Source organism: Scardinius erythrophthalmus (genome assembly GCF_964197995.2).
Source record: "Scardinius erythrophthalmus genome assembly, chromosome: 3".
In the NCBI taxonomy this organism is placed as follows: Eukaryota; Metazoa; Chordata; class Actinopteri; order Cypriniformes; family Leuciscidae; genus Scardinius; species Scardinius erythrophthalmus.
Window position 1 is genome coordinate 16,411,264 of NC_138223.1, and position 15,488 is coordinate 16,426,751.

Here is a 15,488-nt window from a genome sequence, read left to right on the forward strand (position 1 = left end):
GAGTTGCCAGTCGTGGAGGCTGAATGTTAGACATCATAATGGAGAGATGAGGTGCTCGAGCGCCCGGGCAAAAATTAAGTGAAAGGATGCGTGCCCAGGTCAAACTTCCACCTCTGGACTCAATGCTACAGATTCCAACAGAACACAGGTATGTGATGGTTGGTGTAGTTATGAGTTTCCCCGCAGTGACCAGCTGACTAGGTCTATTGCCCCGTGACCATTGGCGAGGTGCTCTTCTGCTCACCGGGCGGCTGAGACAGACCAACTCAGGTGCTGTGACAGCAAATGCGCTCTGATACTCAGCATACCAGACCCTGCTGCCGGGCTAGCAGGGTGGACTGGGTTTCGTCTGGTCTCTCGCCTTTGACCTGTCTGGCTTGCTTGAAGCTACCAGGGGTACAAGGCCCCCGCCAGCTTAGCTCTCAGGGTCATTAGGACTCACAAGCTGTTCCACCACGACAAGGCACCAGTCCATGGAACAGAAACTGCTCATGAATAGTTAGTAAGGTAGTTGTTCAGTGTTGGGTATGATTAAAGGAGGTTGAATATTGTTATGCATAATAAGGCATTAATATGTGCTTTATACAGATAAGTACTAATAGCCAATATCCTAGTAATACACATGGCGATAAGCTAGTGAGAATTGGACCCTAAAGGGTTTATATATTACACCATAATTATGTTCTGAATGATTTTAATTATTGGATAATGTATAGTCAGAAGGTATGGACCTGGGCCATTTTTTCTGCTTGTTATATATTACCATTAAAATGTTTCAAGACCCTACTTACTACTGCAGTGCTGTCACACTTATTCATTTTAATACCACTAATGTTAGTATGTGCAGCTATTAAGACAAAACAGACACACTGATTTAGAAAGACAAGAAAAACAGGATAAGTCTGACAACAGAAAGGGAAGTTTATTTTGGTTGCGAAATGCGTCATTCAATTAAACCATCATTACATTCATATACAAGACATACCACTGAAGTCTCAAAGGAGAAATATATAAGCTGGCTTGAAATAGAAAGTATCTTTATAATTCGTGTTTATTTATAATAGAAAGTATCTTTATAATTCATGTTTTTCTGTCATATGAAATGGCACATGCTAAGTCTATAATCCTGCATTCAGAATTGGTTCTATTTGGGAAATTTCATGCACACTGAAATTAAACAAATTAAATCTTAAACTTTCAATATTTCAATGAATATTGAAAGTTTAAGCTTTAATTTGTTTAATTTCAATGTGCATGAAATTTCCAAAATCAGTAGGACCAATTCTGAATGCAGGATTATAGACTTGATCAAAATGGTCATTGATTTAGCATTAACGTGCCGTTTCATATGACAGAAAAACACGAATTATAAAGATACTGAAACAGACAAAAAAGACAATATATTACAGAATGTTTAATAAAGACTGCAGATAGTATTTCATTGGGCACAATTGTGCATTTTGGTATAGATTACAAAACCATCAGATCTAGATAAACTTCTATTTGCTTAGCTTGTGCCATTAAAATCTGCTGTTAAATGATCTGAAATGAAACTCTGCTTTACAAACATAGATAACACAGATTTATAGCTATTATCTATCATTTCATATTTTTTTATTTCCTATATAGTTCTTATAACATAAGATAGGAGTTCAATTGATAACCTCTTCCATTTTCTATTCATCTGAAGAATTGTCTTGATATGATATTCAAAGTTGTAATTATTAAAGCATTAGTAAATGAAACAGGTTTATCAAAAGCACTCCCATTCGAAACATCAAGCATAATATTATTGAAACAGTGTTTGAATAGAAACAGACTTGTGATCAGGTGTAAATGAGTATTGTCTACATTGGCTTCAGTCATAATCAGAATAAATAGTCATATTCATTGCTGACACGTACATTCATCACAACACAGTGCTCTCTGATTGGTTGGTGTGATTGGTGACCATAGCAACAAAAGAATCTCACAATATCAATGTAAAACACAACGTTACAAAAGAGAAATAGATCGGTCCAATGCCTCCACAATATCGACTCAATGTTACGTGTTTCTTTTCTGTGTGTACCTTTGCAGGAAACACAAGCAGATGATACACAATGCCCTAAAATAACAATAACCAAGTTGATCAAAATTGCAAAAACCCTGCAAAAGGATCAACTTTACTTCACACAGCATTTCATTTAGTGGAAATATATGTATTCATCCATATTTACAAGGACAACCATCCAAAGTATGCAGGTACCTCGCCCAGCACTATCACTGGTTGTCTTTGTTAACATGTATGAATTGTATAATGTGCATATGGCTGTTGTACTGTAAATACGTTCAGATGTAGTGCCTCTAACATAAAACAATAAAAAAAAAAAAAAAAAAGCTGAATTAAGTTATTTTAGGTTAATGAGCACACACATAAGACAACAATAAATATTTTACACCCAGAATGCTTGTGATGGCCTCTGCTTCAGGTCAGTTAGAAGTTGAGTGTCTCTGACATCATCTTCCACCAATCCATGAGCTCCTCCTTCTCTTCCTCCTTCCTCTCTTCCAGCGACTCCAGCTCAAAATCCAGCTGAGGTTGAGAGAAATTGGAGACATGAGAAAGGGGAAATGAGATATTATGAGAAGAGGAAGAGAAAAGAGGGTCTGTGTTTACCCGTGTAGCAGGGCTGTGGGGAACAGCTACTTTCTTGACCACAGTGAGGTATCCAGATGCAGATGCTGATACTTTGTAGTTACCAGGAGCCAACAAGCGCCAGTAATCGCCATCCTTAGCTAAAGAAAAAAAGAATGAGAGTGATTTAACTTCCAAATAAAGTGGCAAACAATGGCCACAAGAGGGCAGACCTACACACAATTGTTTTCAGCAGAAACCAAGCTGGGTTGTAGAGTTCATGTCATAAATGTGAAATGTGTATTTTTCCCCCCGTTTTTTTTTTCTAAAAAAAAAAAAACTTTCTTATACAAGAGCTTAATTTGCAGAGACATTAAATATATAAAAAATAGTAGGCAGAATTCACTGACGGGTTAAAAACCAATGTATAAATTATTTGTATATGTATATATTATTAAAAAGTTTGGAAACATTTATATTTTTAATGATTTTGAAAGAAGTCTCTTATGCTCATCAAGTCTGTATTTATTTGATCAAAAATACTGAAAAAAACAGTAATATTGTGAAAAAATGATTACGATTTAAAATAATGGTTTTCTATTTTTAATATACTTTAAAATATTATTTACTTCTGTGATGCAAAGCTGAATTTACAGCATCTTTACTCCAGTCTTTAGCGTCACATGATCCTTTTTTTTTTACTTTTGTGAAGTTTGGGGTCAGTATTTTTTTTTTCTATATTATCTTTAATATAAAAAATAAATGTTAATATTAAACAAATTTAATTAAAAAATAAATGTTGCAGAATTCATCAATTATGAAAAAACTTCAATGTCAGCTATAAAGCAGCTCTAATGGTGTCATTATTCAGCTCAAGTCATTTCAATGTGAATTCAATTCAGTTCAATAGTGTCAAAGTTAATCAATTATGAAAAAAGAATGAAATATATACTGTATATAGTTATAAATTCTGTTTAATGATGCTAGTGGTGCCTAGCCTTTAAATGAATATTAAATTGCTGTGTGTGTGTGTGTGTGTGTGTGTGTGTGTGTGTGTGTGTGTGTGTGTGTGTGTGTGTGTGTGTGTGTGTGTGTGTGTGTGTGTGTGTGTGTGTGTGTGTGTGTGTGTGTGTGTGTATACCTGTGGTGATATCGTGGTCAATTCCTTCAACGGAAATAGAAGCGTTTGAAATGGGGTTTCCTTGGAGATCACGAACAAATCCTGCTACTCCTCTGTGAACCTGCGAAGGACATGAGGGATCAAAAAGGATGAAAAAATACCCCCTTCTAATCCTGACTCATGAGTCTGAGCTTTACAGAAAACAAAACAACTCTCTCCTTCTGTGAGCACTAGGCATGTGAAAGCAAAGTTTTGGGGTGTACCTGCTCTATATAGCTGACCAGTGAGTTGCGGTTCTGGTCCCAGTACTGCTTGAGTGTGTCCTCAGGAGGAAACTTATCACAGCTCAGCTCCAGAGTGATCTCAAAACAATTACTGCTCAGATAGTTGAAGTCCTGCATACCTGACAGAGAGAGAGAAAAAGAAACATCAAGGGTTGACAACAGACAGCGAGTGCCATTTTTCTTGGTGATTTTTTATTTGTAGCTAACATGCACAACATGGCCAAAAGTATGCGGACACCCAAACACCCACTTATATAAGCTTGTTGCACATTTAATTTCAAAACCATCTGCATTAATCCCCCTTTGCTGCTATAAAAGCTTCCACTCTTCCAGGAAATTGTTCCACTCAATTTTGAAACATGGCTGTGGGGATTTGAAAGGAGAACATCAGCATGGTCAGCATGCTTGAGTTGGTGTTCCAATTAATCCCAAAGATGTTCAGGTCATGCTATCAGACCTTCCCCAGACTGCTAATTTGAAAGCCAGCTTTTGACAAATTAATTCCCATGCCTTTTTCATGGCATTTCTATAAATTTACAAGTTTCCTTCCAACTAAATAAAGCTCTAAACTTATAATATACCTCCATCTTGATCTCTTGAAAAGTTTAGCCGTTTAAAAACATTTGTTAGTTTCCTATGCAAATCTGGTATTAGACCTTCTGCCTTTAGCATTTATGAAATAAATGTCCTGAGTAAGCACATTAACCCATGCAATCATATAATATATGCATGTCCTGATTTTACTGAGTTGGACGTGTTCCTGGGTCAACATATTTTGTTGATCCTGGAACAACTTTCCTGTCTGAAAATGTAATGCTAACCATATCCCTACCCCTAAATCTAACCCTACCCATAAGTTATCCCTAAAATCAGAGGGAAAATCAGATAGGTAACACTTAATGCATTATGATGCATAAGCACCTAACCTTGGTTGTATGCCTCAACTTGACATAAACTTTAAAGTTGTCCCTCAAATATGAATGTTGTTCTAGGATCAATAAAGATGCTGATCCAGGAACATATTGTACCTGGTAAAATCAGGATCTACCATTTAGTACAGTGGGATCCAAAATGAAAATCTGGCATTTAACACATTTTTAATAACTAATAATTTGTGTTGTATATAATTATATAATTACATATTATTTTTAATAAAGATTTACTACTCTGCACTATTACTAGGTCACTGAACTCCTTTATACAGATGTTCTGATGTACAGCACAAGTAGTACAGACACCAGATGAGTGATTTTCTGAAGCTGTGTATTGTACCTCCAGGCACGCTGTACCAGGCTCCTCCATTAGTGATGCCCTCTGTGAAACTGGAGTCATCATCATTCTTGCGACATGGCGGCCGGTTTGGGTCAGACATCACTGGGTTATAGCTGGAGTAGGCCTTAGCCAAAGTCTTAAACACCAGATCGTCTGGACTAGCACTATATTCATGAGTAGAACCTGATGGACAAACAGAAAAGACACAGTTCTGTCATTACCATATCAATTACATTACAAAGACTCAATCAAATTTCATGATAAATGTTCCTGGTTTAATTCTATGTGTAACATGCGGTCAGAGGAAGAAGACGAGGTGAGGCAAAGCAGATCTAATAGCAGCATAACTTTATTTACAAAAAGCAAAAGAATATAATCCACAAACAAAAATGCAATGTAACAGTGTGCTAAGGCACAGGCAACACCAGACAATGAGTGAAAGAAACTGAGGGCATTATATATACACAACAAACCAAGGATCAAAACAAGGAACAGGTGTGTGTAATCAATCAAACAATAAGTAACCATGACAACCAGAGATAATGGAAACAGAAAGGAAATACAGGAAATAATGAAGACAAACTAAAAGTACTTGAAAATGAAACCACCACAAAACGTGAAGGATGAAGGTTGATTCATGTGTAAGGAAATTTTCTAAAACCAATTAGTAAAAAGGTTAAATAATAGTTGAATTATGTTAAATGATGGAAAAAGGTGTGTAATGGTTAGGATTACTGTGTAGTAATTATATTAGATTTATTTATATTGCAGATGTTATTTATTTGATAAAAAAATAAGCAATGTAATGAGTAACAATCTTCAAATGTTACATTTTTTTATTAATAATGACTGTTTCTATTTGAATATATTTTAAAATGTAATGTATTCCTGTGATGTCAGTGCTGAATCCTTCAGAATTCATTCTAATATGATTATTTGCTGCTCAAGAAACATCGCTTTTATTATCAATGTTGAAAACAGTTGTGCAGCTTAATATTTTTGTGGAAATCATGATACAGTTTTTTCAGCATTATTTGATTAATAGAAAGTACAAAAGAACAGCATTTATTTGAAATAGAAACAATGTAACAATCTAAAAGTGCCTTTTGATCAATTTATTGCATTCTTGCTAAATAAAAGTATTAATTTCTTTTTTTTAATCTAACTGACAAAACTTTTGAATTAAATTAAATGTATTTTATTATTATATTATATTATAAGCTCACTTAAAGAATAATAATATATACTGTATATTCTATATACGTTTGTATGTGTTTTTGTGTATAATACTGCATATGTGTGGTTACTCACCACTGCGTGTCTCATCATATGGGTAGTTGGCCACCACGTCTCCTCCATGCAGATTGGCTGACAGGACAAATGGAATGTCTATAATCCAGTGAATGACAGCCTTAGTTTCTGGTGCGAGCTGTAACATACACAGGTCCAATCATTCATTTTACCAGCCCCAAAACCACTGATTCTCTTCCTAGATGTGTGACACTACTTATACCATGCTGCAATTTTTGACAAATAGTTAATCAAACCCTTTCTCACCTTGGTGTTTTCATCCACAGCTTTCTTCAGGTTTTTCAGGAGGTGATTGTTAGATCCTCCCTCTCTTTCGTTCATGTAGACGATGCGATCAAGATCTGGAAAGTTGCGGTTCAGATCAATTCCCTGAGCGTTGCTGCGGCCCACAAACCAGTCCTTCATCTCACCAGACTGCACATATATATTACAAAAAATAATGCCATTAGCAGAATTATCACAATCATTAAAAACATGATTTAAAAAATAATAAGCTCTCTATTTTAAGCAGCAAGTAAAATTTGTCCCAAACGTGCATTCTTACGCTTATGCTATTTTTAAAAAATAATCTTTATGCAGCTTTTTCCATACCAGTAAAGTACATAGTGACTTTTTAGGTTTTTTTTTTTTTTGGTGTTTTATGTTTGTTTTTACCAAATACCTCACCAAAGCTGCATTGTATTTGATAAATATATTAATACAAACTAATAATGGGAAATATTTTTCTTTCTTTTTTTCATTTTCAGCAGCCATTACTCCAGTCTTCAGTGTCACATGATCCTTTTTTCCATGATCCTTCAGTGACCCAAGAAACTTTTTTATTATTATCAACGTTGATTTTTTCAAATATATTTTTATAATAATTTATATATATAAGAAATTTAGAAGACAGATTTTATAAAAACTATTTTTAGAAAGTAACTTTTATTACAAAAAATACAAGTATTTATAAGTATATTTTCAAATTTATAGTTGGTGTTACTTCCTGCTGAAAAACTTTAGCTGGTTTAAGTTGGTTTAACTGGTCTCCCCCAAGATAGTATTCAAGATAAATAGTGCCCACAACTCCTCTAAAACCAGCCAACAGAAGTTCTGACATAACACACAGGTGAAAGTTAAACAGACTGAGATATGGAGACTAAGCTTCAGACTGTGGTGTGGAGGAAATCACTTGTCATTTTGCAGACGCTTCAGGAAATGCCAGAGTTTTGTAAAGTGAGTTTGGCTGAAGGAGGAAGTCTGAATACAACCGTTACAACTGTTTAAAGGTACAAACCCAAATCAATGACACAAGCCTTTATTTTATCTGTGACCTCTATCATCCTCTCTGTCCTCCTGAAATCATTTTCTAAAGAAATTTGCATAAAATATGCACTATATAAAATATGCAACCTTTGTGCTTTTAGTTGCCAGGACAGGACTTTCCATCCACCTCTGAAACGATCACAAAAGCCCAGAGACGACGCATGTTTGCTTTGTGGTCAGCACAGACATTTATTACTTCTGAAGCAGTAAAGCAGTGTGCTAAACCACATCCCAGCGAGGTGTTTAATAATCTCTTGGTTTCCCCTCAACAAACGTGTAACTAAAATTCCAGGGGCCTCATGAATAAAATATGTCAATTGTGTCTTGAAATGTCAAAGCCCACACTTGTGTGAGTACAGGCTGCAGAAGGATGTGGTAAACCACAGAAGTGTTATGAAATCAGCACCCATGCATTCTGACAAAACAACTATCTGCTAAAAGATGTTGAACACCAGACTAGTCAACCGGTGATACCTGAAAACTCAAAATACTGTACAATCAGGGCTTACTGTAGCTGTAGCAGCTTCGTTTGTCTTGTTCCATAGTTCTAAATATGATTCTGTCCATCACATACAGTTTAGAAAGAGTTACAATTGCATTCTAGATTTTAGATTCTTCTTTTATTGTGTAAGATGTGTGTGTGTGTTTACCTGTGAGGCTGCTTTCTCGAAGCCGTCAGGATTCATGGAGGGCATGATGTGAATGCGTGTGGAGTGGATCAGGTCGATAATGGTGTCATTGCCCTCCTGGTACTCATTACAGAGATACTGAGCCAGATAGATGAGCAGCTCTCTGCCCACGGCCTCATTACCGTGCATGTTCCCAATGTACTTAAACTCCGGCTCACCTGTCACACAGAAACATACACAGTTAATGACATGAGTCTGTATGCACATTAACTGACACAAATAACAACTAAATGATGCTTTGCCAGTTATTTTAAGCTTTATTTTTTATGAAAAGAGTGTTGTATGCTCAAATAGTTATTGACAGCTACATCATCGATATGTAAATGTTAAAAACAACACCAACAGTATATTACCAATGGATCAAATCACAGATCACAGTCCATAATTTAGCAGTTATTACATACATTTTATTACCTTTGTACTGGGTTAGAACAAATAGAGAGATTCACACATAGAGAGAAAAATAAACACTGAACTTAAACTTTAACCTAAATTCAATTGCATTACATTCAATAAATAATAAAATATTATATTAATAAATAATATATTTTAAGCTTTTAAATGATAAAAAGACTTTACTACGGACAAATTTATCTCATTACACTGTTGATTTCAAAAACTGAAACAAATATGTTCTAAGAACTTTTTGCTAACGTTCCCATTAAGTTATAAAACTTTTAGCTTTTAACTGAATGTTCAAAATGTTGCATATGCAAACATCAAGAGAACAATCCATCCTTAAAACATTATGGCAACATTACTTTTGAATGCTCTGAAAAACATTCTGAAACAAGAAGTAACAAAAACATTAAACGAACGTCCAACGGAAAAAAAAAGTTCCATGAACAATGTATGTATAAATAACGTTTTTGTGCTAGTATTTTTTTTAAAGACCAGATAAAATTGAACAAATGTTCCATTAATGTTACTGGAAGACTGTTTCTTCATAACTATGAAAGAACCATGGCAGAACGTTAACCAAAGTTCTGAGAATGTTCCCTGTTAGCAGGGTTAATACAAGGATGCGGCTGATCAGAAAATATCAGAAAAAAATAAATAAAATACACCGCAAATCATAACATAAAAAGTCAACCATATCAAAAATTACCCAAAATCAAAGCAACAAGGACAGATATTTAAAATATCTACATAATTAAATAATATTTAAATATACTTGTCGATTTCCAAAAAATAGAGCCTGAAATTCTTTAAAGACTGAGTCATTTCTACCCTGGGAGGTCAAACTAAATATTTTATGAGCTGTTTTATTTTCTATTCATTTTATATGAGATGTTGGACTTCCTCTTGGTTATTTAATGTTCTCTTCTGTACTTCTTTAAAAGCAATCCCTTTAATTAGTCCAGACTCAAGACATAGTCTTATTTGTGTACAAGAATGACTTGGTCCCCTTGTTTATAGAGTGATTATTGTCTAGGTTGTGGATTTACAGAGAAGTATTCCTAGAGAAGTACACCTAGCCAGATGTCAAGATTAACACACACACACAGTAAGACAGAGAGAGAGAGGACATTAATCTAAATAACATTCATAATGCTTGATTGACTGAACAGATGTAGTAATGATAGCCTACACGTGTCCGTAAATATTTGTAAAGAGAAGTGCAGCTGAAAAAATATATGCATAAAGGTATATTCACAACAAGCACAAATATTCATTTCAAACCTATGGACCTATATTCTCAAATATACAATCATCCTTATTTATTTATTTTTTTTGCAGAGAGCAAATAACAAATAACGTGAGTTCACGAGAGCGCCACGACACATGCGCGAGAACTGAGATGACGCTCACGATCATTTGATGGGAAAGTGTGAAAGCCATTCATTTTGCAGCATTGGTAATGCACCTTTACGTTTCTTACGATTCAGACATCCAGGAAATACACACTTTAGAATAATTTTAAACACTACATCGAGACCCATCTGCGTCATCTTCTCAGTTCCCTATCGTACGGTCACTACGACGTACGTCGTGGTGAACGACGAATAGGAATCTCGCTAGAGAGGCCAATCTACTTCGAGTGAAACTAAACGAGCCAATGCATATTGGCGTGCAATCATTTGCATCAGCTGTGCAGCCTCGCAGCGCGGGTATTTAACGAGCAGCTGGTGTGATTGCACTTCAGCTTTTTGCTTCGGAGCCGAGCGTTTCGATGCTGTTTAATCTACTGAGTGATCAAACAACGAGCAAGCTCTTCAAGATGATCTCTCGTGTCTGGTGCGGGCGATACAGCGCAGCAGCGGGGTCGACTTTCTTTTTCTCTCTCTTTTTGTTTTTGTGTTTCTGACTGAGCAAAACAAAAAAGCTGTTTTCACAGCTGGTAACGGTGCGCCAAGAGCGCTGAATAGCCGTTCTTATGGCTGGTAAGACCGCCGTGAAGAGAGACAGCGCACGTCAGGTTGCATATTCCTGTCTGTGTCCGCTGCGACCGTTCCCCTGCGTGCTTCAGTACCTAGGAGAGTATTTCCCTGAAAGAGCTTACATGGGTGTGAGTGGCGTCTTTCTAAAGATGACATTCCACCCGTGTGTTTCTGGTTGCGGTCGTTTCCTGTCCTCACTGACGGCCACGATCACTGTCTCGCATGCCTGGGAAACATGTGAGACTGTGTTCGTGGGTGGTTCATGTTCTCGCACGGGAACATGACCACGTCGGCACGCCGGTCAACTCTTCTTTCTCCGGAAAGTTGAGTCCCCTCTGTTGTTGGCCAGCCGCTGCTGTGTGTAAAAGCACAGCTGCAGGTCTGCTCGACACTCTGGGGGACCATGAGCGAGAGCGTTCGCGGGGAAAACCCGACGGATCTCTCGCTCCTCAGCGTGTCGTGTGCCGTCGAGCTGCCGGGCTGCAGCGCGGGTTGTCACGGCAACCCAGCGCTCGCTCGGCGCTCTAGGTGCGCGGTCTCCTTGTCTATTCTCTGTTGTAGCGCCCTCCCTGGTGGCCACCAGGAGAGGTCTACTTCAGTAAAATGGCTTGGGTGATCTGAGAGCTGAGGGCTTCTCCTTCGGGGAACCAACCCCCTAGGGCCCCTCCCTCTCTAGCGCATCACAAGCTGTGCAGCTTATGGATGAGATTGCTGGTCCTTCAAAATTGGAGGAACCTAGCGTTTCATTCAGGGCTCCAGCTGAGGGCAGATGTCGATTGCTGCATCGGAGAGAGGGCCTGTTTGTTCTGGAAATGAGGGTATGCTGAGTTCCCACTGTAATAGTGTGTGTGTGCTTATGCTGAATCAGATTCAGAACTGACAGCCATGCTTTCCCGGGTCTTTCTCGGATGTGCATTGAAAACTTAGGAGTATGGAGCTATATTGGTGCCAAAATATGGAACGCCAAAAGTGCCAAATTCTGTTAAGTTTTCACCTCTCTCGCTACCCTCGTTGGTGGGGTGGCTGTGCCTCTGGCGAGCCACCTCTGCCCTGCATGCGAGGCCAAGGCACTCTTATTGCACGAGGGTAGTTCTGAGCCGGAGTTGAGCTGCACTTGTCGACTGACCGTGTTCAAGTCACAGCGCAGGCCCTCGGCCAGACGATGTCCACCTTGGTGGTCCAGAAGCGCCCCTGGCTGTCCTTGCAGAGGTGCGAGACGTCGTCAAAGTACGCTTTCTCGATGCTCCCATCTCACAAGGTGGCCTTTTCGGCGACACTGTTGAGAATTGGCCCAGCAGTTCTCCGCAGTCAGCAGCAGACTGAAGTGCTTCCCCGACGTACCACCAGAGTGCCTCGTGGGCTGCCCCTCAGTCTACTTGTCGCCAAGGTTGTCATCCCCTGCAAAAAATAAATAAATAAAAATAAAAATAAAAACACTCCGACACAGGCTGCTCTACTGTGTCCGCTGCAGGAGGATGACACCGCCCGTCTCAGCCACTGTTTAAGTGGTCGGTGAAACAATCACCCCTGAGATGGGTGACCCGGAGATGGGGAGCTGCTCTTTTCTGGTGGAGGGCCGGGGAACGAATTTTTTGAGTGTTCCACCACTGGAGTCACAGTGGTACCCAAATTCTCAAAAAAAAAAAAAAAAAAAAGAGCAGTTCTTCTGTCCCTGGGTCTGAAGAGGGCCAGGAGAGCAGTGGGAGGACAGAATCCTCACCACTCTCATCCGCCTCTTCTATCGCCAGCAGGCAACAGTGTGCGGTTCGAGAATGCAACCAAGCTGCCTCCTGCACCTCCTGCCTCGTGGATTCAGGTAAGTGTTGCACAGCACACTCAGACTCCGCTACGGGCCGCCTCCCAGAGAGAGCCTTCCGAGCTGAGCCCTGTCTTCCACCTCGCTGCCCCACTCCGGGTAAGCCTACGGTCCCTTTGGTCCCGCTTGTACGGTCTCTGCGAGCCTGGCTAGCGCTCCCCAGTCCGTCTTGCTGGCTTATTCGGACCATCAGGCTCGGCTATGCGATTCAGTTCGCCCGGCGTCCCCCAAGTTTCGGGCCATCCACTCCACTACAGTGAGAGCAGCCGATGCCCATGTCTTGCGCGTGGAGATCGCAGTCCTACTGGCGAAGGACGCGATAGAGCCGGTCCCTCCAGCCGATATGAGGTCAGGGCACTACAGTCCCTACTTCATTGTACCCAAGATAGGTGGTGGGTTACGACCGATCTTGGATCAGTGAGTTTGAATTGGAGCCTTCACAAGCTACCGTTCAAAATGCTCACGCAGAAACGCATTTTCGAATGCATCCGTCCCCGAGATTGGTTTGCAGCGATCGACCTGATGGACACGTACTTTCATGTCTCGATTCTTCCTCGACACAGGCCGTTTCTGCGCTTTGCGTTCGAGGGTCGAGCATATCAGTACAAGGTCCTGCCCTTCGGGCTGGCCCTGTCTCCCCGTGTCTTCACGAAAGTCACGGAGGGGGCCCTTGTTCCCATGAGAGAACAGGGCGTTCGCATCCTCAACTATCTTGATGACTGGCTCATACTAGCACACTCTCGAGATCAGTTATGCGAACACAGGGACCTCGTGCTCAGGCACCTCAGCCAGCTGGGCCTTCAGGTCGACTGGGAAAAGAGCAAACTCGCCCCCGTGCAGAGGTTCTCTTTTCTCGGTATGGAGTTGGATTCGGTCGTTCAGACAGCGCGCCTCACAGAGCAGCGCACTCGGTCGGTGTTGAACTGCTTGAACACGTTCTAAGGCAGGACAGCGGTCCCACTGAAATTCTTTCAGAGGCTCCTGGGGCATATGGCAGCGGCAGCAGCGGTAACTCCGCTCGGCCTGCTCCATATGAGACCGCTTCAGCACTGGCTTCATGGCCGAGTCCCGAGATGGGCGTGGCATCACGGCACTCACCGGGTGGCAATCACTCCGGAGTGCCGCCAGACCTTCAGTCCGTGGTCAGACCCCTCGTTCCTTCGGGCAGGAGTCCCCTTGGAACAGGTGTCCAGGCATGCTGTGGTTTTCACAGATGCCTCTGCCACGGGCTGGGGTGCCACGTACAACGGGCATGCAGTGTCAGGGGTGTGGACGGGCCCCCAACTGCATTGGCACATCAACTGCCTTGAGTTGCTAGCAGTACGTCTCGCTCTGAGCCGCCTGAAAAGGCCGCTACAGGGCAGAGACGTGCTGGTCCGTACGGACAACACTGCGACCGTTGCGTACATCAACCGTCAAGGTGGTCTACGCTCCCGTCGCATGTCGCAACTCGCCCGCCATCTCCTCCTTTGGAGTCAGAAGCATCTGAGGTCGCTTCGAGCCATGTATGTCCCCGGTGTGCTCAATCGTGTGGCCGACGAGCTATCACGAGCGATGCTCCCGCGGTTCAGCTGATCTGGAGAGAGTTCGGAGAGGCTCAGGTAGACCTGTTTGCCTCCTCAGAGACCTCCCACTGCCGGTTGTTTTACTCCCTGACCGAGAGAACACTCGGCACGGATGCACTGGCACACAGCTGGCCCCGGGGCCTCCGCAAATATGCGTTTTCCCCAGTGAGCCTACTTGCACAGACCCTGTGCAAAGTCAGGGAGGACGAGGAGCAGGTCCTTCTGGTGGCTCCCTATTGGCCCACCCGGACTTGGTTCCCAGAACTTATGCTCCTCGTGACAGTCCCTCCCTGGCCCATTCCTCTGAGGAAGGATCTTCTGACTCAGAGACGGGGCACCCTTTGGCACCCGCGTCCGGACCTCTGGAAACTCCATGTCTGGTCCCTGGACGGGACGCGGAGGTTCTAGGTGACTTACCCCCAGAGGTACTTAACACCATCACTTCTGCGCTAGCGCCGTCTACGAGACGTGCGTACGCCTTGAAGTGGAACCTGTTCGTCGAGTGGGTTCCTCCCGCAGAGAGGACCCCCGAAGATGTTCGATAGGGTCAGTGCTTTCCTTCTTGCGGCAAGGGTTGGAGCGAAGGCTGTCTCCCTCCACCCTTAAAGTACATGCTGCTGCTATTTCAGCATATCATGACCACATAGATGGCAAAACAGTTGGGAAGCACGACCTGGTCGTCAGGTTCCTTAGGGGGGCGAGACGATTAAATCCTCCTCGTCCCCCCTCCATACCCTCTTGGGACCTTTCCCTGGTGCTCCGAGCACTTCAGGATGCTCCCCTTGAGCCTTTGCAGTCAGCAGACTTAAAGCTTCTCTCCTTGAAGACTTTGCTGCTGATTGCACTGGCCTCGATCAAGAGGGTAGGGGACCTGCAAGCATTTTCGGTCGACGAATCGTGCCTAGAGTTCGGGCCGGGTGACAACCATGTTGTACTGAGACCCCGGCCTGGCTATGTGCCCAAGGTTCCTACCACTCCCTTTAGAGATCAGGTAGTGAACCTGCAAGCGCTGCCCCTGGAGGAGGCAGACCCAGCCCTGGCTTTGCTCTGTCCCGTTCGCGCTCTGCGTATGTACGTGGACAGAACCCAAAGCGTCAGGACCTCAGACCAGCTCTTTGTCTGTTATGG

The 15,488-nt window shown here is 41.7% G+C and overlaps 1 protein-coding gene across 1 annotated transcript in view; it reads right to left on the minus strand.

The window, feature by feature from the left end:
• Positions 1-898: 898 nt before the first annotated feature.
• cpe (carboxypeptidase E) overlaps positions 899-15,488 on the minus strand; it is a 29,315-nt gene continuing 14,725 nt past the window's right edge. Inside the window, exons 2-9 of the mRNA XM_081360646.1 lie at positions 8,560-8,756; positions 6,851-7,018; positions 6,605-6,722; positions 5,294-5,476; positions 4,001-4,140; positions 3,759-3,858; positions 2,660-2,778; positions 899-2,575 (exon numbers count right to left, since the gene is read on the minus strand). Of these exons, the coding sequence (XP_081216772.1) occupies positions 2,477-2,575; positions 2,660-2,778; positions 3,759-3,858; positions 4,001-4,140; positions 5,294-5,476; positions 6,605-6,722; positions 6,851-7,018; positions 8,560-8,756 (1,124 nt within the window). The 3' untranslated portion in view covers positions 899-2,476. The remainder of the gene's footprint in view (positions 2,576-2,659; positions 2,779-3,758; positions 3,859-4,000; positions 4,141-5,293; positions 5,477-6,604; positions 6,723-6,850; positions 7,019-8,559; positions 8,757-15,488) is intronic.